Source organism: Caloenas nicobarica, chromosome Z (genome assembly GCF_036013445.1).
Source record: "Caloenas nicobarica isolate bCalNic1 chromosome Z, bCalNic1.hap1, whole genome shotgun sequence".
Classification (NCBI taxonomy): domain Eukaryota; kingdom Metazoa; phylum Chordata; class Aves; order Columbiformes; family Columbidae; genus Caloenas; species Caloenas nicobarica.
Window position 1 is genome coordinate 84,734,293 of NC_088284.1, and position 27,768 is coordinate 84,762,060.

The window sequence follows — 27,768 nt, forward strand, 5'->3', positions numbered from 1 at the left end:
CAGCCCCAGGCCCCTGCAGACCCAGCCCGAGGTGACAGCCACAGCCCGCGGGGACACGGCGGCCCCGCGGCTCCGTCCCCGCAGCAGAGGCACCGGGACAGCCGGGAAGGGACGCGCGGGACACACGGCACTGCACGGACACCCAGCCGAACCCCCTGTTCCAACCCAACCGACACACAACTCCTCATCACCCCGTACTCATAGCTGGACGGGATGTTAAATAAAACCAAACATTCTCATCACAAGGCAAATTCTAAAAGGTACATATTTATATAAAGTTAGTTAAACTAGTTCTCTTTCCTGTAATATTTAAAATACAGTTTCAGCAAAAATTGGGAAAGAGCTCTGTCTAACATACTCTCTTACTGAAAGCTATAGCATGTGCTTTGTAGTCATCAACTTACACTTATTTCAGGGCCTCAGATTCTGTTTCCTGCTAAAAAAATTATCAGAAAGAATACCATCTTTTGTGAAATACGATTTATTTGCAACATACACAAATTCTGGGGTTAGGTTTCTGATAGCCTCAAAATATTTGAAACTTGAAAGACAACGATAATGCAGGGCAAATTATAATTCGCAGGGGAAAATAAAGAGAATGTAAAATAAAATGCAAGAGACCTTCTAGACAGCACACAAAGCCGCTCTAACATGCTCATTTTCACCAGAACACCCGTGCGGGGCAGGCAGACGTTTCAGAAGCGTCCCTGCCACAGAACCGCACTTGGCAAAGCTGCAGGGCATGGCCTGGAGCAGCGCAAGTAGATAATTGAAAACAAATACCTGCTGGTTGTTGCCCTGCCTAACGAGGCTGGCGCAGCTTTCAGAGAGTGGAACCCTCACAAATGCAGGCACCAAACGCACCTTTCCTCGGGGCCAGCGTGGGGACTCCGGCACACCCGGGTGCTCGTGTTTCCCACAGCCCAGGGGAGCAGAGTCACCCTCACCCCAAATCCGTACCCAGCACTTTTGTGCTGCTTCCCTGTGAAACACCCTCCGAGCGGCTGCCAACCGCTGCCGCGCCAGGGCCCGTGCTGTGCTTCCGAAACACGAAAAAACACTGCCTATCGCTTATACAAAGTGGTGTTTTCACTAGAGTCAATAAAAATAACCTTAAAACACCCAGAGAGAAACTGTGCAAGGGCTGGGATATTGAACGGGAAGGCAGGCCCTGTGCTGTGCAGGCTGGTCGGGCAGGCCCGGCGCAGCCCAGGCCGCGGCCATGGCCGCCCCGGCACAGCCACGGAGCCGGGTCCGGCTCCAGAAAACACAGCCGGACCGTCCTCTCCCGCACCGCACAGACCCACCAAGCTCCTCTGCAAACCAAGTCCTCACTCTCTCGAGCTTAAATATTTTTTGCAGGAGTCACACTTTAAATTTCCTCCTTCTGAAAGTCACATTTTTTTAAAGGCTACAAATGGACTTTAAGCAACGCTGCTTACGTTTTCATTTCAGGATAAAAGTGTCAGGCCATGAGGAATTTTAATAATGCATACAAAGAAATCCGAGCGCAAAATTTAAACACAAAAGATGCATTGTCCTTTCATGTCTTATACGCACAGAGGCCAAAACAGCCAATTCCTGGTTCACCTTCTTTTATGTAAGTGGATTAAAAGTAAGATTAACAAACTGTCAAAAAGCATGTTAAATGATAGCTTCTGCTAGTTAAAAATTCTGATGGTTCTAAAACTCTGTTGGTGGCCATCTTGGCCTAGGAGCTTTAATATAAATGAGGCCGGTGAAGGCAGGGGATGGGGGAAGGAGCTGCTCCTGCTGGAGCGCAGGGCGAGGAAGATGTTATTGAAAATGAGCAATCCCCACTGAAAGAAAACACCTCATCTGAGCAGGATTTGTTTTTTAACATATGCATCTAGACTGAAAACTGAACAGAAAAATAAAAATTGCGCTCTGCCCATTTTAGAGATGGCACATCACTACTCTGTAGCTATTTAAGGAAGAAGATACTAATACTTGCAACATTAATTCCTATTTGATTATTGTATGCACATCTCGTTCCTGCGCTGGCCTGGCCACGCTCGTTTTGCACACCATGAGTCCCTCTGAACAATGAACGCTGCACACACATGCATCCACGCAGCCAGCATGTACCCCTTCTTATATCAAATATCGAGATGGCTGTGCGCACATCCTTGGGGTGCCCGAGTGCCACCACGCAGGGTCCGCCTTACCCTTTGGGGACTCATGGGGACAACACGCAGCTTCATGCCTGAAGCAAAACACGGGTCACTACGCGCTGGAAATAAATTTCCTCTTTATTCTGCAGTGATGTCATCTGTTGGGTGGAAGCGCGGCTGCTCACGGCAATGGAGACCTGCGCCGTATCCCCGGGTCTCTCAGCAGGACCATGGGTGCCACAGAACCGCACCGGCCCCGGCGCGGGGACACCGGGCTGCCTGCGGGGACACGGCTGCTCCCACCCCAGCCTGCCCTGACCCTTCTCCAGCGGCTCGGCCGCCGGGGAGCGAGTCAGAGCCTGAGGGACAACATTCTGGTTTGTTAAGAAACCACAAAACTGAACTGAACAAATGAGAATTGTAGGGTGCCTTAATCTCATAAGTTTTTCCAGTGACTTCTTTATTTTTTTTTGTAATTAGAGGGCTATAAACTGGCCTCTACTTGAGTACAAAATATTTAATAAATGTCTCTACCTTTATAACTGAAATCTGAAATGGCAAGAGAAAGGGAATGATAAAGAGCCAAGCACTCCGAGGACGAAAAAAGCAGTGCTACGAGCACCCCAATATCCTTAAAACGCAAAGGGCATGTGCTGGTCCTTTGGAGCACAGACCACACTTCTCGGGGTTTGTGGAGCATCTGGCATTTAGAAAGACAAAATTGTAAGCTTAGCTTCCTAATAATCCAGAACAAAGAGCTTTACAAGACCTCCAAATGCCTTGTCTATGAAAAAATCACATGTATTATTATTTACACTGCAGTAAACTATGATCAAAACTGTTTATCCTGGATCTGCCAACGAAGTCCTTATGTTAGTATCTGAATTGATAATAACTCCTTTGATAAACATAAGCAGGTATCAAAACCAATGTATTTATTGGAAATAGATACCTATATGAAGAAAAACTTAAAATACATTTCAGCAAACGTAATTTCCCTTTTCGGATACATGAGAAATACAGAGGGAGCAGGCACAATGAAAGTGATTTGTAAAAGTTTTAAATCACCATCTTAAAGAGGTTATTAAATATTATTTTAAGCCACAGTGGGAATAGGATTGTTCTGCTGACTTTGATTGGTTTTCTTCAGAATAATTTTAGTTAACAGAGTTGAAAGAACAAGTTTAAAGAAACTAACTTCATCCAGTTATAAAGCTTTGATTATCACAGAGCCTTTAAGTTTAAGCTTCATTGAATACAATATGATAATCTTTTTTCCTATCAAAAGGCAAATTAAAATATTCCGCTTATAATCCTTTTTGCTGTTTCAACTGCTCATAAGATTTCTTGCACTGGCAGTCTGTTTTGGTTGGAATAAGACATTTCTGCCCATACAACAAATTATTTGTAATGTGCCAAAATTTCTCACCACAGCCAATGTAAACAAAAACCCACCACCATCCATAACTGCAGAATGGATTTATTATTTAGTCATTGTTCTAGTCAATCCACGCTCTGTGCAGGGGCTACACGGAGTCAATAGATGGCAGTCCATCTCTTAGGAAAGAGCCAGATAATGAATAAAATCACCAGAAGCTTCACAAAAGAGAAAGGTGGAAGGCTGTGTGGTTTTTCACAAGCATTCACAGTAATTAACTAAGAATACTTTATATAACGCAAACCATTTAGACAAACTTTGTAATGGCTGTCTGCAAGAAACACCATAAAAGCAGTCTTTTATTGCAAACCTGAATGCCTTGTTTTATTTGCGCTTGTATGTACCTGCGTGTGTGACACTCGTGATCAATTTGCCAAAATCAATTTAAATCTCCTGTCTGTACCCTGGGCTGGAGCAGAACTCACCGCAGCCCCAGTTTGCTGACCGTCAGCAGCCTCTGCAGCACAGCAGCACCACAATAATACCTTTTTAAAAAACTTCTATTATTTTTCTTTAAACAGTTATCCTGTTCGTCCAGAAATATTTATTCTAAACTAGGAAATTTATAAACCAGTTTCTATAGTGAAACACTACTATGCTGATATGGGAGTAAAAGATCTCGACTTTTTAGTTACAATTCTATAAGTATATATATATATAGTACACATCATTCTAACATAGAAGTTTTGATTCTTGTGAGAACATTACTTAATTCTGTTCTGCTTTGGGTGCAAAAGAGAATATTTAAATAGAATAATAAAAGCTGGGACTCATACATTTAAAAAATTCAGAGAATGCAGTTTCTTGAGGTATAACTTATTTTAGATACCAAGCATGTCTTTTACCTCACAAATTTTTAAGTTCCAGGCTTAATCTGACAACTAATGTAAGTATGAGTCAAAGTGAGCCTGCCTGCCCATAAAAAAATGGACACGTGCAAAGCATTGCCCACATACCAGAAATGTGGATTATTTGCAGATAATTTGCAGTTCACTGCAAACTATAAAATTATTTATCAGTAGCGATGGTCTGACTCAAAGTCAATTTATCTTCGCATGCCCATATTTGACCACATTTCAAAATGTCCCTAAAATGCACGAAGAATTTCCAAATGGGTACTTTTAATAATACACTTGTATTTGCAACTACTACATTTTATAACAAGAGCTTGTTTTGACAAATGTTGTTAGCTTTATGCCAAGTAAAGCGTAAATTCAGAACAGTTTCTACAAAATTCACAGATAAAATTTTCTACCTCAGACACCTCAAATTCTGCCCAGTAACTACTTTGTCAGGTTTAAGCTCCCCCCCACTTTTTTACAAAAATAAATATTTTCTAAGTGTTGATTACAACTGATTTTTTCATGACTTTTCAACATCAAGGAAGACTAAAATAAAATTAAATCTTATACCTCAGTAAAAACCAAAACCCAATAGATTACTGCATCTAATACACCTATTTGATTATTAGATTCCAAATATCATGAACATTTCAGAAATCGTTTTTACATGTACCCTTAGGGATTATAATGAAAGACAGTGTTTACCATTTTATTTCACGCAATTTTAAAAAAACAAATAAAAATACACCTGAATGTGTGAATGCACCTTTTGCTCATAATGTTTTTTAAAAGTCTATACCAATTCTGTTTAAAATAAAAGTAAATGCCCAGAAATGGTGAAGAAATTCCGAAACAGATCTTTGTTTTAAAATCATTATACAGAAAACACAAGGAATAGATTTTAAGCAAAGATTTCTCATAATCATTGAATTTAGAAGCAAAACCAGAAAATAGCATTCCACTACCATGATGAGGTGGAGGCAACAAATTACAAAGTCCATTCCCTTTATTGCTCAAAAGTAAAAGCCCACACCAAACACTCATAAGGAAGAGCAGTGGAAAAACTTTTCTGCTTTGTTTTGAAGGGGCAGTGGTGATTAATTACCTATAACTGCTAAATACGTACAAGGTTGATCTGGATAGCAACGACAGCAAAGATTCAGATAAACAGCAAATATCCTGATCTTTAAAAGTGTTTTTAGGTATAATAATTTTATAAATGAATATATTCAAGATTTGTGATACCAATCCATTTAATATTGTCTTAATCAGTTAAATATTGATCCAAGTTTCAATATTAGCCAAATTTATATGCATTTTGTTTTATTTTTATCTCTATTTTACATATGAGTAAAAACCTTAAGTAATACACTGGTACTGTTCACAAAGTTTTGTTTTCTTGTTTCAGTGATTAAAGATCAACTAATGCAGGCCAAAGAAGAAGTTACACCTATATCCTTACCAATTAGAAATTATCTGCAAAAGTTTATAAAGTGTATTTCTTAAATTAACGTCTCTACTCTAGCTGAGATTCCTTTTACTGATTTAAAAAGAAAGCTTTGCCACACAGAGCGATTAATTACCAGCATCTGGGATATCTGAGATGGGATTATTGCTTCTGCAATGCAGCTCAACTTAAAATTTCACCCTCTTTAAATGTGTAAATGTAGTCACTGAGAGGAGAGAGTGCTGCAAGGCACTCATTTAATGATTACAGTATTAAAATGAAATCACAAGTTCTAAAGATGTTTAAAAAATACTGACAGTGTTTCATTGCATTCTTCAGTTCAAAAACTCTTCAGATGTTTATTATCTTCTCGCAGAAGATGCTTGTCTATATTTTATGGTCAGCAGTTCACAGAAGAGTAAATAGGCTGGGTGTAGAAGAAAATAAAAAAGGTGTTTCTACTTACTGTTAGGTGATACTGCCTCCATATTTCTGGGCAAGCCTGGAAAATAAAAATATTGATCAGCTAGGAGCATGAAACAAGGTGCTTTACAGCCTGTTGGTTTTGGCATAACACAGTATCCACCGGTGTCGGTCACAGGAAAATAAGAAGCTTAACTGAAAGGGTCTGCATTTCAGCTTCAAAAACCTGGCTAGACAGTTTAATTGAATTTTACACTGGTTTAACACACTCCCTGCCATTGTCAGAAAGCCAGTAACAGTTTTCTCTCTCCCCTTCTCCTCTGAAGGCTGGAAGTTTGGGAGACCAGCGTGCTCTTAACTGCAGTAAGTATTAATACTGCAAAACAAACAAAATTAATGTAAATTCTACATTTGCTGGCATTTTACATTTACATAAAGTTTTGGAAATTAAATCACAACATACCTCCCTTTCACAGAGGAATAGAAATATTTTAGTATTTTTGTACATATCTCTATACTAATCAAAATATAATTGTTACATGTAATAATCCTCGGTAGCCTAATGTCAGATGAGTTGTAAACAAGAAGCATAACAGATTGCTTTAATGTTTCTATTTTTACAATGGCTTGCTTTTTTTTTTTTTAAAACTTGCTAGACTTGCACACAAACTTGTAAGTGCAGCCCATCGTAAAAAATTTCACAAGGTGGATTTTTTAATCACAGCAATAACACAATAGACACGAGGAACACACAAGTGGCAGGAAAGAGGAAAATGTGGATCTTCTTCTTTAAAGAAAATCAGAATGCGCTAATGATCAGTAAGACAGAGGTTACTTTCTCAAGAGTTCTTAATATTTTTACAAATTCACAGTATCTCTGCCTTCTGCTGTGACCCTGAAGCCACAAACAGACGCAGAATTGTGGTGATTTGCCTGTAAGTGATTTCAGCGCCCAAGAGAGTGTGGGTGCCGCTACTTCAACGGAGGCCTTTCACTTTTCCTTAAAACATTTACCCTTTAATTAAAATAGCTCCTTAATAATTTGTACAATTAGCAATTTGGTTTGCCAATCTCAATTTTCAGTATTTTAAGAAGAAGCATTAGTTATTCCATGGCTTCTACATAATATGCTGTAGCTCTAATTTAATATATTGAAGTCTCATGACTACTTGCAAATGAGTACTATTAACATTTCTTTAGATTTAGAATAAATTTTTTGCTCACATCTAAATTCTTGCCTTCTTTTATTCTGACAAAGCATGTTAATTAAAAAAAAAAAACACCCAACAACCAGTATTAGTAACTGAATCTCTCAAAAAATTATCCAAGTTTTTAACAGTCATCCTATGGCATATACAGTATATTTTTCATGGACGTGATGGAAATTATATTATTTATTATTCATTCCATCAGTAACACAATTTTCTGGAGAAAAATGTACAATCTGTTCTGTGTAATGGTTTGACATTTCTCCTCTTACTCAAATACCACATGTAAATATTTGAGTTTTATATTAATATTTCTATAAAGAAAGTGTGTGAGGTACATCACATCTCTAGCAGGGGAGCAGATACAACATTTGACAGTTTTTGAACACACTCGAGCTGCATTTGAGTGCAAACAAAAGGATTTTCCTCACTAACTTACACAGGATTCGGAGGCGCGAGACATAAACACTCTGTGTATAGAAACGCTCTGCCCAAGATGTTGCCTTGTCTCAAAACTGCTGTACATAAGACTTTTCTGGTTTAGCACTGGGGTAGCAGGCAGTTATTTATACATTAGTTCTGGATAGTTTTCGATTACCACAGTGTCCCCAGACTAATATGGTTGAAAAATCGCAATCAATGAGTTGTCATATACTGGCAAAATGCCACTCTGTGATATGACCTTTACTCACAGAGCAGCTATTTAATAAAAATAATTTTAAAATTACTTTATTTTTTAATAGTAGTTTAGCTTTTTTTCTTTTTTTTTCCTTTTTTTTTTTTTTTTTTTTTTTTTTTTTAAATCTCTGGACACAAAGACATCACTTAAAGGGAAAATCTGCAACTGAGAGCAAGAAACTGGGGTTGTCACAGCCCTTACCAACCCGTGGAAGGGGCACAGCCCCACTTTTGTCACCCCCGTTTCTGAGGATATTTTGAGGCTGTGATAAAACTTAAGGGAGGTAGCAAGGTGGTGGTGAGGGAAAATTGGCCAAGCATATTTCTTCATTCAGATGGTGATTCAGTGTAATACTTTTCATCATCACAATGATCACTTACGAACTTCAGAAGTTGAATACAATAGTCAAAAACGGATGCCTGGCTAAACAACAGCGTTTTAGAAAGGATGCCATTAACTAGGAGTCCTATTACCTTGCATCAACCCAGAGTTATTGTCTGTATCTTCTATCACAGAACGACAAAAAATATAATTAACAATTACTGCTGAATACTGGCTTCTCAAATGAAGCAAAGAGGTTTGCTATGGAAGAGAGCATAACCAAATACGACAACTGCCGAACCTGTGATTTTTCTTATTTATTTAACAGTACTTAACCACGAATGGCCCTCGTTTAAAGAAAAGCCCTTGTGGCATACGAGTATGACGGTGGTGTGATGAACTACATTAAAATAAAACTGCATTTATTTCCAGCCCCGGCAGTCTGGCCCCACCAGCGTCAGACGCTGGGCACAGGGGCAGCCGAGCCGCGGTGCCCATGCCGGCCCGCGGCACCGCAGCCCAGTAATTTACCCAAACCCGCGCCGTTCTTGCTGCAGCCACATTCAGTTAATTTGGGAGGGTGATTATTCATATCCAAGCCTGATCCGGCCAGGGTTGCCACACCAGATGAATCAAGGCTGGGTACTGCGCATTTTGACCCGTATTGAATTTTATCAGGTGCTAATTATTGTTTTACCAGAACAACGGCTTAATGCATCTGTTGTTTAATTCCCACTTCCCCATTCTCAAACGTGAACATCAAAGAAAATAAAACACTCAATCTCAAACAGCCCCTGACAGCAGACCAGGACTCGAGTGCTCAATAGACGAGGCCCTTGCCACCAGTTCTCATATTTCCACAACAATGAGCAAACACAAAACCAGCGCTAAGCGGCCTTTCCTCCTTTCCGCTCCCTTGGCCGGTCGTCTGCCTTGCGCCGAGAGGGCCCTCGACGCGGCCCTGCTGGGAGCGGCCGGCGCAGGATTAGCCCCGCTAACATGCGAGCGCCGCAAAAGGGAAGGAAAAACCCCGCTACTGTATTTGGCGTATGAATAACCAAAATGCACGCGCTGACAGGAGAGCGGGACGGGCCCGCGGCTCCCCGGGAGAAAATGTAGCTGTGATGAGTGACAGGGCTTTCAGGAAATATGTTCACAATCACAGACAGTGAAGGCCATGACCTAGATCGTTTAAGAGCTTGTCTTGTCAAATTATCAAAAGCTTCTTCCTCTCTGAATAAAGAGTGACATAAGTGAGTGTCAGAAAGCTGCAGGCTGACAAGCCAAGCATACAATAACAGCATGCACGTCACATACTTGCCGAACACCGCCACGGCTAGCGGCAAATCTTAATGAGAGCGCGGCTGGCCCAGGAGACTTGGGTCCCTGCTGGCACAGCTACTCATCTCGCAAAAATCCTTCAGCTCCAAGTCAGTTATGGTCTGACACGACGACAACAATTACTAAACACAACTTTTTAACAGAATCCTCTGGTGTTTTGTCAAAGCGGCGGCTGCTAGGAGCTGCCCCGCCGCAGGCCACCACAATAAAACAAAAGATTTGCCAAAACACACATTTTTCATCACCTCCGCATGGGAACTGCCGCGGAAAACACACAATGCTTCCCTTCAAAACCGCTCCTGCACGAGCAGATGTCGAGACCTCTCCCGTGCCGCCGATGCAGACAGCCGGACCGCAGTGGCTAATGCTGGCACCGACCAGCTCCCAGTAACGTTGGCTCACAGTCACCATTAGACGGACATGGACTCGCCGCGGGCGTGAGAAACAGGGGATGCTGCTGGGGAAGGAGGGAGAGGGGCAAACCCCTCGCTTTCCACCCGGGAGGGTCGAGGGCCCGCGGGCGCGTCCCCGTGGCCAGCACTGCATGGGCTGCGGCACGACAGGGCCAGCGACCCTCGGCCAGGAGCGGCTGGTGGTGGCCACGGGTCAGAGGTGCCAGGACACGGGGAGGAGACTCGTCCAAGGTCCTGGCTGGCCCCTGGCCGTGGCCAGGGCTGTGCAGGGCGTGCAGGTGTGGGGGCACGGGCACCGCGGCTGGACAGCCCTGGGGACACAGCTCCGCCAGCCGCCCGCTCCCCGCTGAGCTCAGGCAGCTCACCGAGCACCGTGTGCTGGCTTTGCCAAGCACGGAGGAGACACTGTCCTGCCTGACACATGTGTCCCCTCCCTGCCACATCCCCCTGTTTTTGAAGCTCTTTCCCACCCTTGCAGCTGACAGGTGAGGCTGCAGACCACAAGACTCATGACATCCACCTAACTGCCACCAAACCTGCAAACACAGGACACTCATGGCAAGGGGCTTTCAGCTTATACATACACAAGCGTATATATATGTACACACACATATATAATACACACCTATACACGCACACAATGTTGCATGAGGCTGATGTGCTCTTTCCCAGGTGGAGCAGCAGATGGTCAAACAGCCAAACTCAAAACTTGAGAAAAGCTCTGCCACCTGCTCCTCTGATCTTCCCAAGGAAGAACACAGGGCATCTTCCAACATGACTCCACCTAAGATGACTCCAAACATTTGCCAGGTTGTTTCAGGGAAAGTGACCGGCCTAACATAATAAATAACATAATAAATAACATAATAAATGTATTTTCCTGAAACTGTTCTAAATAACTTCAAACCTTTTCAAACCAAACTGCGCGAAGCACCTTGAGCTGCCTCATGTTCACTTCTGGACAATTGTGTGACCGTAGGGAGTCACTCTGAAACAGCCTGTGCACAGGAGCTTGTTCTGCATCCTTTGTGTCACAGTAAAAGAGAGTGAACCTTCCAGGAAAAACAAATCAAAACTTCTTTTGAATATCTACTCTTTTCCCCAACATTGTACAAAGATGTGCTCTATGACAGCTGCAGTAGCATTTTCAGAGTCTTGTGGAGAACTTTGGAGAACGCTGGACTCATTTAGCCCCAGGCTCCGATCAAAACCGGTGGTTTGCGTCCAGCTCCTACAGACAGCAGAAACATCCCAACAGGCACAGATACAGAACAGTGGCTGTAACTCGGCTTGGTGAAACACACTCAGGTTTTTGACAAAATGCCCTGTGGAGGACTCGTATTTCCTTACGGAATACAATTAGCAGAGGCACAGATATTTGGATCTGTTACTATGATCAGTTCACATTGCCTGAAAACAATAACGACCACACTGCGTGGGATTGTGCGGTCTCTAACTGTGGGCGCATCCCTTCCCTAACGCTCTTGCACACTCAGCTGTTTCACCTCAGTGACTGTGCAAGCTGCAAATGTTCCTGTGTGTCCAATGGCATTCCATGGATTTCTGTTCCATGAACTGTTCCCATGTCCCCCCGAACCAGAGCAGACTCTGCACCTGCTGCCCACCTCCGTGAAGAGTCCCACAGGTCTCCTATTGCATGAAGAGTCACCTCCCTCTGACTCTTCTGAACCTCTCCTGCTGCCTTCGTCAGATGCCCCTCGTTCTTGTGCTGGAAGAAACAATGACCAGTTGGTCCCCAACCACTGTCATGGACTCAATGGGATCCCCTGGACCCCATCACCCGTGGCTGATTTTGAAGCTCTTTGCAGATCCTGCCTGCTGTCATCTCTCTTCCAGGCTGAAGAGTTTCCACTGTGCTGAGGGACACAGAGAGAGGGACCAAAGCTGCACACAGGTGTCCAGTGCTTTCCTGATAATTCCTCATGCTTCACCAGATTTTTCACAGCTTTTGAACAATGAACTGATTTTTTTTAAAAAGGATTGTATCTCATAACTCTAAAATTTCAGTCCTGAATAGTAATGGTAAACTCAGAGCCCATCAACCCATTTACAAAGATGGGATTATTTTATCCCAGGCATTTTACTTTACATTTACTGCCACTCCAGTTCATCTGCCATTTTATTGTGCTCTCCCTTGGTTTCGTACAGTCCTTGGGCAGTTCTTCACAGTTGGCTCACAGCACTGACACTCTAAATAATTCAGTCTCCTCAGCAAATCTTGTCGCCCTATTGTTCACCCTTTTCCATGTCACACTAGCATATCCTACCTTTATCCTCTTATTCCATGCCTGTTTAGTTTCCTTAAAAGCTTTTGGTCAGGAACTCTGTCAAATGCCTTTTGGAAATTGTAGACTATGTCAACTGGATCATGTTTACACACATGCTTGTCGACCTTCTCCTTTGAAGAGCTCCAGAGACTTCTGAGAAGTGGGATTTCCTTTACAAAAGCAATCTTGAATCCTCCCACGTATATCATATTTATATATCCATTCCAACATGCTGCTGCTAATTTGCTTGGTGGACACATCAGGCTGGCAGGTCTGGCTGCCCAGCTCTCCCTGCGACCCCTTTCAAAAATTACCAACCAAACGCAAAGCAAAAGGTCACACACTGCTGTCACTAATCTGCCTGTTTTACCTTCCAGCTCCTCTGCAGCTTTTGGGTAATTGTTATCCGGTTCTGATACTGGGTTAGAATTCACAGGTTAGCAGTAATCCTAACACCCTCTCCAATTTCAGAGTGGTTCTCTGATGATTCCCTCCACAAAACAAGATTTCAGTGCAGGAGTGTTCCCAGTTTCTTCCCCTGTGAATGCCACATGCGAAACAAATATTTTTAGGTTGCCAGCAATGGCCGTATCTTGGCCAAGCACTCCTTTCATGGTTTGATCATCTGCTGGCCTCACAGGCTTCTTGCTCTGATGTGAAGAAATATTTACTGTTGATTGTGATTCACTTGCAAAGTGCCACTGAAAGTCTTTTTTAGCCTCAATTCCACGTGCCTGTCATGCCACAGAACTGCCTGGAAGCTTCGAATACAAATCTTTGTGACCTAAGGTGGGCCTAACTGAGCGGAAAAAATACATGCTGTGATGTTCCCGATCATCTACACAACTTAGGCAGGATTTAAATTTGGGGATGACAGAGGAGTCCTAATTCTCTACAGAGGAGAATATTACCATAAGAGAACTGGCTTCATAAAGTGTGTAAAATAGAAAAGGTGGCAAGAGATGCAAAGAAAAGATACTTAAGATTACAATTCTGTCTAACTGCTTACCAGAAAGGGGGTGCAGAAATACGCTGTTCACATTTTTTAAAGTAATGGCACTGTGCACCTGTTTTTAATAGCTCTAAGCAAAAGTACAGCTACACAAGGAAGACCAGTTTTAAATTTCTAACATTCAAATACCAAAAGAAACAGTAAACTCTCAGCTCTGCTGGGCATCATTTGCATGCCCCAAATATCGTTTTCTATGGTGAGCCTGTAACGAACTCCCAGTTTTCCTTCCCCAACTCCTCACGCTCGGTGCGGCACCAGGACATGTCCCACGGGAGCAGGACGGACACACAGACAGTCCAGCACACAGTCCCGCTCTGACACACAGGGAACATCTTCCGTCTGCTGAGCCGTGTGGTCCAGCCTCCCGCTGACACTCGATTATTCCTGGATGCTGCAATACGGGATCGAGTTTACGGAACATGAGCAATACCAGGTAGAATGGTTATTCAGATAAACGTCTGTATTCAGCGAGAGGGAGGAGAAGGTCTTCCCAGGACCTCTGTCCTTCGACCAAACAGAAGAAATAAAGCTAGGGAGGACACATTTAGAAAGAGATTCAAACATTTCCAAATGTCAAAAACCCAACGTTTAAGGTAATTGAACAGGTATATTTGGAAGATAAACATTTAAGCCGTTATCTTTAGATAGAAAATTAAGAAGGAATGTATGCTAATGTTATCACAGCCTTTTATCCTACCTTTCTGTGTTTAATTTGAGAAAAAAAAAATCATAAAAGGTTAATTGCTACATACAGGACATGTACAACGACAATAATATCATACAAGGTTAAAAAAGATAAAAGTATGTTTAATCACACTTTAAATTTAATCTGTGTTTTATTTTAGTAGATTGTATCAAACTCAAACTATTTCTGTCTTTCTCTTCAGGCCTTATGGCATAACTGCTGCTGCCAAAAAGCTCCAGGGAAATCACAGAAAGGACACAGCGAATCTTCTACCTGTACTTACGGAACATGAGGACAAATCTTCACGTTCCAGTCACACCTGAACCACCTACCAAACTGAGTTAAGTGTCCCACTGCAAAGTCATTACCTTCATCTAGTTCACATTTTGAAAATTCAGTTCAGCACTATCTGTGTATCTATGTGAGAAGTACATACATTAAAGACTGTCTGGTCAGGGCTTTGTACACATGCACAAGCACATAAATGCAAGATCTTTCCAAGTGTAGTTTTCTAGTGTCACTTGTTCTTATAAAGTGATAACATCATTGCAATATACTTCCGCCTGCTTGTAATTCCACAGATCTTTCATGTTGAATACAGTTACCAACCTCGAAAATTTTGCTTCTTTTGCCAAACTCCTTTATTCTTCTACCAAACTTCCAATTGCTATAGCATTCAACACTTTCTTAAGAATAATAACAAATGCTTTTTGCCAGAATAATTCATCCTGCATTGAAACTTGACCTGAAATTATGCATCCAGGAAGCAAAAATATAAAAACCAGTGGTGTCTAGCTGTGAATTATACCACACTTAAAAAATAAAACCAAAGTTGCTGGTTTGTGAATTCTCTAAGTTGTAACAAAAAAGCTTCTGTTCATACATACAGATGTATTTTGAAATACCGATCGAAGGTTTTACTTAGGCTACATGATGCTTGTAATAACTTCAAATGCTGCTGTTCAAAATCTTCACATTTCTGTCAGCACGCGGTGGTGGCGCAGGACACCACATTCCTCACACCCGCGATTCCTGGCAGTTAGTGCAGAACTGACTAAACACAATGTGTGGAATCACCGAGTCGCAGGATGGTTTGGGTGGGAGTCCCCTTCCCAGCTCCCCCAGTGCCACCCCTGCCATGAGCAGGGACATCTTCACCAGCTCAGGTTGCTCAGAGCCCCGTCCAGCCTGGCCTGGGATGTCTCCAGGGATGCTTCATCCACCACCTCTCTGGGCAACCTGGAACAGGCTCTCACCACCCTCAGGGGCAACAATTTCTTCCTTATGTCCGGCCTGAATCTCCCTCCTTTAGTTTAAAACCATCACCCCTGGTCCTGTCACTACGGCCCTGGTGTAAACCTCTCTCCCTCTTTCCTACCTCAATGAACCCTCGCTGGCAGTAACAACAACTTGGGGCAGACTGCCAAGAGTAAAACAGTTTGTACTTGTTTCAAAATGCACCCAGAAGGATTGAAGCGATATTTTTAAGAAAGGAGATCATGCTCTGAAAAGTGTGTTTCCATAATCGTACTGTTTAAAAGTTTTGACATAAAAAGTCTCAGCCAAGTGAAGTCCCACGACCTCACCTCCCACCTCGTCCCCAGTGCAGAGAACACGCTGTATCTGACGCCCTTTGACACACTGCAGTGTCCTTACAGTACACAAACATTTTTAATATTTCCACACCTGGTTTTGTGACAAAGTTACTCATTCATTTATCCAAGACAATTCTGAATCCTCAGTAAATTCTAATAGCAGAATGCGTGTGTGTTACGGGGCGTCCATCTCCCCATAAAATAAATGGAAACGTTGCTCCCACTGCACTGAAACATGCAGCCAAGCATCTGGTGGGAAATAAACCGAATATTTGTTCTTTTAGAAGACGAAGGGAGCAGTTTTGTACAATCACCTGACAGAACTGTTTCTGCTGTGAATACAGATGCAAGCTTGCTAACGTTTCTGAAACGCTGTGTTCTTAGGTACAGGATGGAGATTATCATGTGCACTAAATGTGTATTTGTCTGCAGTGCCCGTGGCACAGAGGCAGTTCAACATTGTGTGCATGAGGAACTGGGGGGGGCTCACAACAGGAACAGGGTACCCCCACCCGTACGAACCACACTGGCCCGAGCAGGAAAAACTGGGTTTTCAGTGACAGCAGCGACGATGGAAACATCAGTGTGGTCCTCGCGGGATGAAGACCAAACATCAGTAGGTTCCAGACATTAAATGTTTATATCAATACTTTTTTCTTAATAGTAGAGTGCACAATTCTGCAACTGTTCCACTACTTTAGAAATTCCCTTAGAGTGTATAAGTGATGGGCCTGTCCATGGGGATACGGATGCAGAGAGACAATTAATTTCATCATTATCTTTCTTCTTGCATTTTCATAAATAATAGAGCACTCTACTGAAAAGCAGGCAGAAACTAAGCTAAGGCACGTGAATGTGGTTGTAGACCTGCCTCCTTATAAATTAACCTCAGACAAAATTTTTATTTATCTGTACTTGCATAATAAACAAAGTGTACCATTTCCATTTTGTTCATAAAGTACATTTGCAGTGTCAAATACAGCACACGTATAAATGCCTCTCAAACCCATCCAGACATCAGTTTAAACTTCTAATAATATTTTCATTCATGAATATGTGACCGCAGTAAAAAAACCACGTATCTGGAACTCTTGGAGCATCAGAGCTATTCTTTACTTCTTGCTGGCGTACTTGCACCATACCATGTCTCCCAGTTTCAACCATCCTACACCTTCCACTCAACAGAAACAAGGATGTTTTTCACCACCCTCACTAAACTGGACAAAACCAAGCTAATGAGTGAGTGTTTACAGTGCTCTGGTTTGTTTTCTTTGAGCCACTCTTCACAAAAACTGTGATACTGTTAGATAAGGACCAACTACAATATTTTCACATGCTTACAAAAACACAAACTATATAAAATCAAAGAAAATATGAAAGAACTGTGGTAGTTGTAAATTTGTTTTTTGACGGATACAAAACTGGAAATGACGGAGCTCTTTGCCGTGGGCTGTACTCACGTCAGCGTAATGTCCCTTCATGTCGCAGCGGTTGCAGTGTTTGTTCCAATAGGCTCGCTCAAGACACTCCCTGTAATAGTGGCCGGGCAAGCAGCAGTTCAAACAAAAACGTGCTGGGCAGCTGTTTTGTAGGTGACCTCTTCCCGCACACAGGCAACACGGGGGAACTTTCTATGGAGACATAAAAAAATAACTATGTCAAGTGAGAATGCTTTAAAAGAGTACAGAAAATTTAAAAATCAATAGAGGAAATGAAGAAGAAACCACCCCAAATAAATGTCTACTGCTTACTAGGAACTGCAGAGATTACAAGAACAATAAAAGCAAAGACCTCCACGAAACAGACAGATCTTGTGCAAGTTATCCTCCCACCTGGAACAACCTTCCAATGAAAACAATAAACCACTGGGGCGATGCTGCTGACAGCAAGCACAACAGATGACTGGAAACAACTGCTACCGGTGATGAACGTGCGGCGTTTACCTTTGGCGTGGGGCAGTTCTTGGACAGGTGTCCGACTCTGCCGCAGTTCCTGCAGGTCACGGCTTTGTCGGCGCTGTAGTACCGCACACCGTGCCGCGCGCCCGTGTAGTTGGAGATCTGCGCCTGGGACAGGAGGAGAACATACTTAACACTCGGGATGCTGTGCTCTAGTGTTTCTTAGAACTAGAAATTTGTAAAGGTCACCACTGGTAGTGTTCAGTTAGAAATCTAACTTTTTACAAGTACAATTTACAGAGCTAGGTTTCAACTTGATAAGTCTGTTACAGAGAAATCTGCACTGTCTAGAAGAAAAGTACTGTCTTGTTCAAACTTCCACTTCAGGACTTTCTTTTTTATGCTGTTTAAATTTGTAGTTATGAAGTTTTACTTTCCATTGATTAGTCAAGATGCTTTCACTCACTACGCTATTTCATGACGAACTGGAATTTTTCCCAGGATACAAATATAAATACCATTAATTGTAAATGCAAGTTACACGTTCCCTTGCACACATTAAAGGAAACCTCTTGGACAAAGTACAATGCTATACAAGTCTAGACCAAACCTGCCATTTGCAATTGTAAAGAAAGATTTAAAAAGGAAAAAGAAGGAAAAAAAGAAAAGCTGGAAACAACTCTCTCTCCCCCAGTGACCTCACACATACTTTCTGTGTAGGCAGACAGAATTGAAAAACCTACCTTCAATCTTTATTGCTTAGGAAACACCACCATTTTAAAAAATAAAAATAAATCTGGGGCAAGTGAACAGAAGAGCAACAAAAATACCATTTCTCTTTAGGAAAAGTCTTTGTTAATGTCACTGGATTTTGTAATTTTTACTGAATGCTGGGAAGAGAAATGGAAGCAGTTGGCCCCAGAGCTGAACCTCATGCTCCGGGATGCGGAGGCCTCAGCGGGAGGGTCCTGGTGACACCCCCGTGCCACAGAAGGGTTCTGGTGACATCCACATGCAGCCCCAGTGCAGGAGGGTCCGTCTCGGTGACACCCCTGTGCAGCCCTGGTGCAGGAGCGTCCTGGTGACACCCCCGTGCAGCCCTGGTGCAGGAGGGTCCCGGTCACAGCCCCGTGCAGCCCCGGTGCAGGGACACCCTGCGCTGAGGCTCCTGGTCGGGCAGGGCGGGCGGCAGAGCTGAGTGCCCGGCAGAGCCTGCGGTGGGACCCCTGTCTGCCCCAGCGAGGGACCCTCCTCCCACTGCACTGCGAGACAAAACTGCCCACGGTGCCACACAAAAAGCTACAGATGGATCTTTCAATCCCCTTTACTTCGCTCTGCTTGTTGATAAACATAAACACAAAGAATTGTGGAACAACTTGGTTGTCTGTGTTACCTCTAAGTCTTTATTAGAGATGGACCAGTCCACATCCACTTCTCCTGAAAAACAGAAATGAAACTGATTACATTTAATATATATTAATATTTTTCTATAATATATTCAACGTTGTGTTTATTGCACTCATTGAAACTGATAATGTACAAAACCAGGTAAACTAGTTCTATCTTCAGGAAAGCTATGGAGCTGCTTGGCACCAAACCTGATTCACCTTAAAAGCAGCACGTCCCGCTGCTGGGTGGACTTTATTTGGCACCAGCTCTTGTCCTGCCCCGGGGTATAAGCTCAGGCCAGGGTTTGCCTTTCCCAGGGCAGTGGCTCCAGGCGCAGGTACAGACACCGAGTCAGCGCTGCTGCCCAGGGCGCCCGGCTCAGGTCCAGGAGCTGCGGACAGGAGCACACAGAACACACAGCCAATCCACAGCTTAAAATACCCTTTTTCTCCCTGTGAATTTGCAGAATCTGTGTCTTCAGCAGTGCCTCCTGACTGCTGCATGCCAAAATGACTTTATGCATAACCACAGCAACTAAGACTGTAAGCCGAGTAACTCTATTTCAAACCAGGGTCTGGTAATGTGCAATAAATCAGGACGACACAGTAAATTATCGGCTGTCACACCACAACCTTATCACACACAGCCCTAGGACTGGCAGAAGTAAAAACATCAAAAAGGAAATAAAAGGCCATAAGCTAAAAGAACAAGGATGCAGTTAGAGCTGTTTAAAAATTCTGTGTTCACCGCTGTTGACCTCTCTCCTGTGCAGAGACAGCTGTGCACCATGATGGGAGGATTCATGTCAACAGGGGTGTTCACCTTACCTGTTCTTTTACAGTAACCATTACAACTTGTGCGTAAATTAACCCTGTGTGTTTGCAGACTTTTTAATGGAAAGCGTGCCATCCTGTTCTCACAATCCAAACCTGAAGCATCTACATGTGTTGTGAACACAAATCACAAGAATATCAACATTTACAAACTAAAAATACCCCAAACAAACCACAAAAAATTATCCAACTGATTTTGATTGTACTATTCAACTACAACAAAAAGCAAATGACAAGAAATTAAAATTGTATGATCTATACTATCAGTTCAACCCTTAGTTTACTGAAAAAGTCAATAGGCATGCCACACAAACACCCAGTGGGTGCTTTAGAGCACAATACCTGCTTGCTGCTGGTTTTCATCCAGAAGTCAGGGCTAGTACTATCTGCTCTAATCTGATCAGCACCATGAAATATTTTTATTTTTGACACTCACTAATGCCAACACTGCTAACATCCATCACAGAGACGTTAATACTGAATTAACTGGCCTACTTGTAAAGCAATTTGGACGATGTGTCAGACTGAAGTCACGGTACACACAGAACTGACGCAGCAAGAGTCCCAGCAGAGGATCCCCGGCTCCTCCACACGAGCATCGCTCAGGACACCATCCATCACCCACTGCCGTGGGACCATCACCCACAGCCTTGGGACCATCGCCCGCTGCCGTAGAACCATCACCCACAGCCTTGGGACCATCACCCGCTGCTGTGGGACCATCACCCACAGCCCTGGGACCATCGCCCGCTGCCACAGGACCATCACCCACAGCCTTGGGACCATCACTCTCTGCCGTAGGACCATCACCCGCTGCCACAGGAGAATCACCCACAGCCTTGGGACCATCACCCACAGCCCTGGGACCATCGCCCGCTGCCACAGGACCATCACCCACAGCCTTGGGACCATCACCCGCTGCCGTGGGACCATCACCCGCTGCTGTGGGACCATCACCCACAGCCTTGGGACCATCACCCGCTGCTGTGGCACCGTGTCTGCGCCCCTGAGCCGCTGCTCCAGACCCCCGTCCCCGCAGGGAGGAGGGAGGCGACGGCATCACACCTGACTTGGTCACTGGAGGGGCCTTGTGGATGAGCCCAAGGGAAAATTAGGCCTCTTGGTGTCTAGTAATTAAAAGTAAAGCAAAGCACTGACATATTTAAGTGCATTATTTATTACTTGGAAGCCTGCTAAGGAAATTCACTCATAAAGAAAAAGATATTTGTAATTCAAACCCCTGCCCTGGCAATTGGTACTGTTTCACAGAAATACACATGCAGAATGGTCGACAGGTGACAGATCAAAATTACCAGTGAATTAACCCCTGTTAATCATCAGGCACACCCTTCCTGAGGACAAACCAACTAAGTTTCTCTTCTTCACTGTCAAAATCCCCCGGTTCACAGGGGAAAACCATGATATAATGATTCAAATATTCCTGATGCTAGAAATGAAAACTACTCAAATCAGAAAATAGATACAAGAGCTTTAATGCGGAATAAAATATTACAACAAAATCTCTCTTCACTAAATCCATTTGGTGACCTTAAAGTTAAGTTTCATTCACAACAGATTGTATAAGACTTTGTTTTTACTCACAATAAATTCTTTAGACTGAAATACGTAGGAAATGTTATGCTTCTCAACCAACTCGAAATACTGCTTTAGAAAAATATACATACAGAAAACATACAGAAAAATCTGCAACGATTCTCCTTGTTGACCGCAGCATTTTGCCTGGCACTGTATCATGAAATAAATCACAAAACGCTCTGGATCTGCAGACATCTCCCCCCGTTCGCTGCCCTGGGTGAATCAACATGTCCCACGGGCCCCGTGGACACGAGTTCCCCCGAGCAGGCCTGCGTCCCTGTGTCCCGTGTCCCCGTGTCCCTGTGTCCCGTGTCCCCCGTGTTGCGCCGCTCGGCCCCGTGCTCCCTGGCACCAAACCCTCATTTCGCAGCTGGAGGGACGAGGGGCCAGGTCCGGGGCAGGTTGGGGGGTACAGCTCACAGTCCCACTGCCCCAGGGCCCCGGCACCCCGAGGGAGATTTTGGTCAAAACACAGACAGAAAACACCTGTGCTAATTTCTGAAAGTTTCGGCATTTAGCAGAGACGGGCACAACGAAACCTGGCATCTGATGTTTCCTGAGGCCAGGCCAGTACAGCACTGAAGAATTTCCTTCTTTTTTCAGACACACACGGGAGTTTCTGCCTGAGGAATCGCACTGCGAGCACTTCATCTGTACTCTTCAGAAGGATGCAGTTTAAAAACTATTCAGGTAATCTCTGTCAAGACTTTCCTCTTTTTCTGTGGAGAAGTTGCACACCCAAAACTTATATCACTTAAAGAGTCCTTTTTATTTTTAATAAAATTCTCCTGGAACATCTTCAACAACTTTGTCCTTTTATTCCTTCTCATCTGCATTTGTTAAAAGCAATCTCCTATTTAAGATTATATGAATTTCCATACTTTGACTAAAAAAAATACAACTGACTTTGTCATATAAACTTCTTGTATTTATACTTTGACAAAATGGTTCTGTCAAAGTGCAGAACAGGGAAGATGAGAAGGGAGAGCAGAGGATGCAAAATATATACCATTTAGGTGAAAATGGAAGCTCCGTGCAAGGTTCTTCCTATATAACGTATTACACCTCGGCTGTCCTGTGCCCCTTTACAACAGGATAGATGGCAACCAACAGCTTTGCTTTTTTCTAAAGAAAAATTTTGAGAGATCAGTGACATTCACATTTCCCTCCAGCAGCACAAACATACAAATGCCGGCGCAGCTCGCGGTGCAGCCGGACCCGCAGCACGGCTCAACGGGCGCTCCAGCTGCCGCCTCTCATCAAAACGAGGGGACGAGGAACAACACAACCAGCAGCCAGACCTGAGACTGCCCGAGGAACTATCCGTTACCACTGAACAAAAAACTGAGAATAAACAACAAACTGCTCAGAACTTCCTTGTCTGCTGCAGCACTGACGGCTGCCCTGGCATGGCAGGATCCCGACCCCACCAAAAGCACACTTGTATTTCACTCTTTGGAGCGGGGAGAAAACAGATTCCTGTCCTCTGCGCCAGCTCAGCCTGCCCTGCAAAGGGGAGGTGACAACAACCAAGCAGCATCCCAAACAGAATGTGAGATCATGTCCCTACATCAGATTTTGCAAAGCACAGAAATTCAGGTTTCTGTGGACTAGGATGCACTACACATCTTTCTCTTCTAGGAGAATGTATTCCAAGTACCCTTATATATATATAGATATAGATATATATAGATATATGGGGGGTGTGTATACACCCCACACACACTCCTCTGTCACCAGAAGTTTTTGAGGCGAACGTCTGCCCTGCAGCCAGCACAGACTGACGGTGACGGAGCAGGAGCTGGTGCTCCTGGTGCTGCCCGGAGCCGCTGCTGGAGCCGCCTGCAGCAAGCACAGCCCTGGGACACGGGGTCCCATGGCCCCATCACTCCCCATGGCTCCATCGTTCTGCATGCTCTCCATTGCCCTATTGCTCCTCATCACTTCCATCCCTCCCATCGCTCCCGATGTCCGTGCTGCAGGTCTGCACCGTTCCTTCCACAGCCCCCGACCTCCGTCCTGGGTCAGCCATGGACCCCGTGTGCTGTTTTTGGTGTCTGGCAGCTCCAGCTCCATCCCAGCGTGAGGGGCACCAGGGCGCAGGCACCAGGGCGCGGGGATGCGCAGCAGCCGCGGTGGGTGAAACCCGCTCAGCATCACCCAGTTACTCAAATTAACCCTGTGCAAAGGAATGGAACCAACAGCAGTGCTTTTCTTAGGCACTTCCAGGGATTTCTCAACTTTGCTTTGATGAGAAAAAAGCGATTTACTTAAAACAAGACATGTGCTGTTACAATGGATTACATGTCAGTATGTCTTTAATACAACTTTAAAAGAGATCCATAAACTCCCACAGAGGAATCAGTCAATGTAATCATTGACAGAAGTTCGATCTGAGAAATTTTCTCATGGCAAGGACTCTCCTGCCTCTCCCTTTGATATTTAATATATATATATGCACAGTAATCTGCACATTTTTTGTCAATGAGAAAATACCTGCAATACTTCAGTAACCTTTGTCTGATCCAGCATGATGTTTTAGAAAAGCATCACAAAACTGAAAAGATGACAGTGAACAAACTACAAAACTCAAACCATGTTGAAATTAATTAAAATGTAAGACGTTGATGGAAGCAAAGGCAGCATTGGCCAAAAGCACATAAGACTTTAAAAAGAGAAAAAACACACTCTGAACAGTCCTGCTTAAGCGAAAAAAACACCCAAGACCTATTAAAGTAATTTTAGGCAAACGGGAGCAGCCGTCACCCGGGGAGAAGAGCCAAGCGCAGCAGCGGAGGGTCTGACGGCTGCGGCTCAACGGGACCCACCGCTCAAGAGGTTTAATACACATGAACTAACAGTACTTAACCAAGCAGGGATGAGTGCTTCTGGTAGTTAAAGCAGACATTAAGAAATACAAAACCCACGCAGGTGTTGGTTAGCTTGTCCTGCCTCTTTTTGCCAGAAGTCGGGCACCCAGCGCCGCATTCAGCCACGCGCCCCTCCGGTGCAGCCGAACTTTCCAACCACCCTGCACCTTCTTCCAGGGGTCCTCTCAGCACCGCCGCGATTCTGAACACTCTTACGGCTACATGTGGGTTAGATGTTTCACATCCGAAGTAGGAATAAAAATGTGCAGTGAAAAAAGCAAAATATAATTGCATAAATCATATTATTGAGGAATATGTACACTACCAAATTGCTAAAACGCACAGACACATGTTAAAACACAAACACATAGTGTGCCTTTTCTATTATGTAAGTACGCATAATTTTCTGTCTGTTTTCTGTCTCCTGCTATAAACACTGCTTCCTTCAGCCTTGACCACTGCTCGTGATGTTAATTCACAAAACTCAGTGGCTCATGATTTTCAAAGCTTAGCACAACATTTGCAGAACAAAGTAAGTTTTTCTCTCTTTTCGGTGGGTACAAGTATGGGGACCACAGGAACAGTTAAATTCATGGCATGGTTGGTCTACCACACAGTCGGGGGAATTCTTTAAATAGAGCCTGTCACTCTCTCTGCCCATCAATGGGATTTCCTTCTCAAACTGCTGATTCGTTCAGGTACACAACAGAGGAAATTTCAGTTAACCTTTGTTTCACCCCGGGGAAAAATCTGTCTGAAAAGTATAAAATGAATAGATTAAAAAAAAAAAAAAAAAAAAAAGAAAGAAAAGCTGCAGGGTTATTCTTCCTAGTGTTCACAGCAGTCAAAGTTAAACAGCAAAAAGGAGGCAAACATGAACATTTTATTCCCACCAGAGAATAAGGTATAATATATGATTCAGAAATTCCATTGTCTATACTGTGATTTCTAATTTAGAGAAGGAAAGACTGAACACAAATCTATTGTTCTCATCAAGTGCATCAAGAATTCACTTTTTGACTATTTCCTATATGACTGAAAAAGGAATAATAGGTTACATTGAAGAGAAAGCCTTTTTAGCTATTTGATTAAGTTGTCTTAAATACCTTTTAGATTCCAGCAATCCTTGGTGAAGAGAAAAATAATAAATGCTAGCTCAGAATTACATGTGAAAAAGAGCATAAAATCAAAATCAAAGTCATAAAATAAAGGGAAGTTTCAGAATAGATTACTGCCAAAAAATGGCCTTAGCCTGTTCTAAGCTATTCATTAAAAACAAAACAAAACAACAAATGCTTTTGAGATACAATTATGATTTCAAAATAGGAGTAATAATGTTCATTTTCCGGCACCCTCCATCCGACACCAGTCCTCGGTGCGGACTTGGTCTCCCCTGGCCTGGCAGAGCCGCGGCGAGTCCGGCACCGGCTCTGCGGGTTTGGTGCACGTGGAACTGACGTTCTGGATTCCTCACCAAGAGCGGACTCTGTAGCACCGGTTCCACCACACCCAGCCCGTCTCTGTCCATGCGTGATGGTTGTTGTGCAGGTTTGGCCAGCACAGCCCTGCACCACGGCCGCTGTGACACCGCCGGACACCAGCGCGGCCCCTGCGCTGTCACCAGCAGCCACACCAGGGCACACACCTTGTGCCGATGGCCTGTGCCGGTTCCTTCATACACCCGGCTAAAATGGTCCCCAATTAACGGCTGATGAGGACCTGTTGTTTCACCTCTCAAGTGTCATTTAACAGCAAATCTACAGTTGCATCTTGGGAGTATATTATGGCAACATATCGCATCTTCTTCCACCAATACAGACCAAAGGAGATATGAAAGAGTGAACCAAACCCACGGAGCCTTGTTCTGCTGAGGCTCGTGGTGCCTGATCTGGCACAGCCACCAGGTCAGAGATGTGCCAACAACACCCGGTGCTGCCCATGGCAGAGACAGACCCAGACCTGGCTCCTTGGAAACAAGTCATCAGTGCTCCAGTGAACCACAGACTTCAAACCATTAACCATCAGCTGTGTCCTAGAAAAACAGCACGGCTCTGTCATCAGGACAAAATGTGGAACTAAGAACAGTGATGTTGGTGAATATCCAAAACACATAAAGCTTAACTGGGGCTCTTACTTGCCTCTACTTTTGCCCTGAAATTTCAAAAATCTTTAACCTAGGAAAATAAAAAAAGAATCAGATTTCAACACCGGCTAATCATCAGTCTTTGTGTATGGGTCAGAATTTCAGTTCAGCTTCCCTTTGTGCTGATAACCTGGCCTGTGGGGCAAAGACAAGCTAAACCAAAGACAAGCTAAACCAAAGAAAGACAAGCTAAACCACCACAGTTCTGACGATTCCTTCCCACCTGAGGCCAGACCAGCTCCCACACACCAAGCGGGGAAGAACAAGAGCAGCTCTGGGATGGGGCAGAACCACACAGGGTGTCTGAATGGGGCAGAACCGCACACGGTGTCTGGACAGGGCAGCCCCAGGGGGCACCCAGAGCAGCTCTCAGTGCTTCCACCTGCTCCCCCAGGGAGTGTCCAAAAGAACTTCACGTCTAGAGAACAAACTACAACAACAACCAGACATGGTGGCTTTACCCTGGTTTGGCACACCTGCTGGTCTTAAGAGCAGCAATTTATAAACCGTTATCACAACCAGACTTTGGCTGTGGCTGCAGCTTTCCAAGGTTTCGAAATGCTGCGCATCATGTGGCGGCTTCACAGATATGAAGGAGGAGAACCCTGAACACTTCTGAAGACACAGCTGGAAACGTGAATGCCCTGGTACCAGAGTGCAATGCTACCAACAAGGTTCACAGGTTTCCAAGGCAGCACAGCACTCAGATGTGACCAAGAGTGGTCTAAAATTACAGCAGAACACGAAACAGGCATTTACCTGCTCGTTACCTGCAGAGTCCCACAAAGCCTGATTGAAACCAGGATCTGGAGATTGCATTGCTCCGAGAGCAGAGCTGAATGTGGAGCTAAAGCCAATATGGGGACCTGAACAGGTGAAATCCTGTTGAATGTATACCGAGTTAATTTTTTTTATCTTCCTGAGGATTATGGCAAAGATGGATTAGGTAACACATGCACAAGGCTCCTGAAAAGTATTCATACTGAAAGGAATATTTCTGCAATTCAGGAGCAGAAATTAGTGTCACCCTGTGGATTTCCCATAAATGAAAGGTCTGTCCCACCAAACCTGCTCATTTGTCACTGGTGAGGAACAGAAACCACACCCTGGGCACTCTCCATGCTAAATCTTCACTAAACTCGCTCTGGTGGGAAAGCGAAGATGTGGAAATGATCCAGTAACACATCACTGAGTGGTCAGCAGTCACAAGCA

General features: G+C 43.9%; 1 protein-coding gene across 4 annotated transcripts in view; it reads right to left on the minus strand.

Annotated features, from left to right (window-relative positions):
- ZCCHC7 (zinc finger CCHC-type containing 7) overlaps positions 1-27,768 on the minus strand; it is a 117,974-nt gene that overhangs the window by 19,482 nt on the left and 70,724 nt on the right. For 3 of the 4 annotated variants that reach the window (XM_065656794.1, XM_065656792.1, XM_065656791.1), the window contains 4 exons: positions 19,119-19,162; positions 17,771-17,893; positions 17,288-17,458; positions 6,329-6,364 (listed from right to left, as the gene is read on the minus strand). In XM_065656794.1, the coding sequence (XP_065512866.1) occupies positions 6,329-6,364; positions 17,288-17,458; positions 17,771-17,893; positions 19,119-19,162 (374 nt within the window). The remainder of the gene's footprint in view (positions 1-6,328; positions 6,365-17,287; positions 17,459-17,770; positions 17,894-19,118; positions 19,163-27,768) is intronic. The other variant, XM_065656795.1, reaches the window with a different exon arrangement.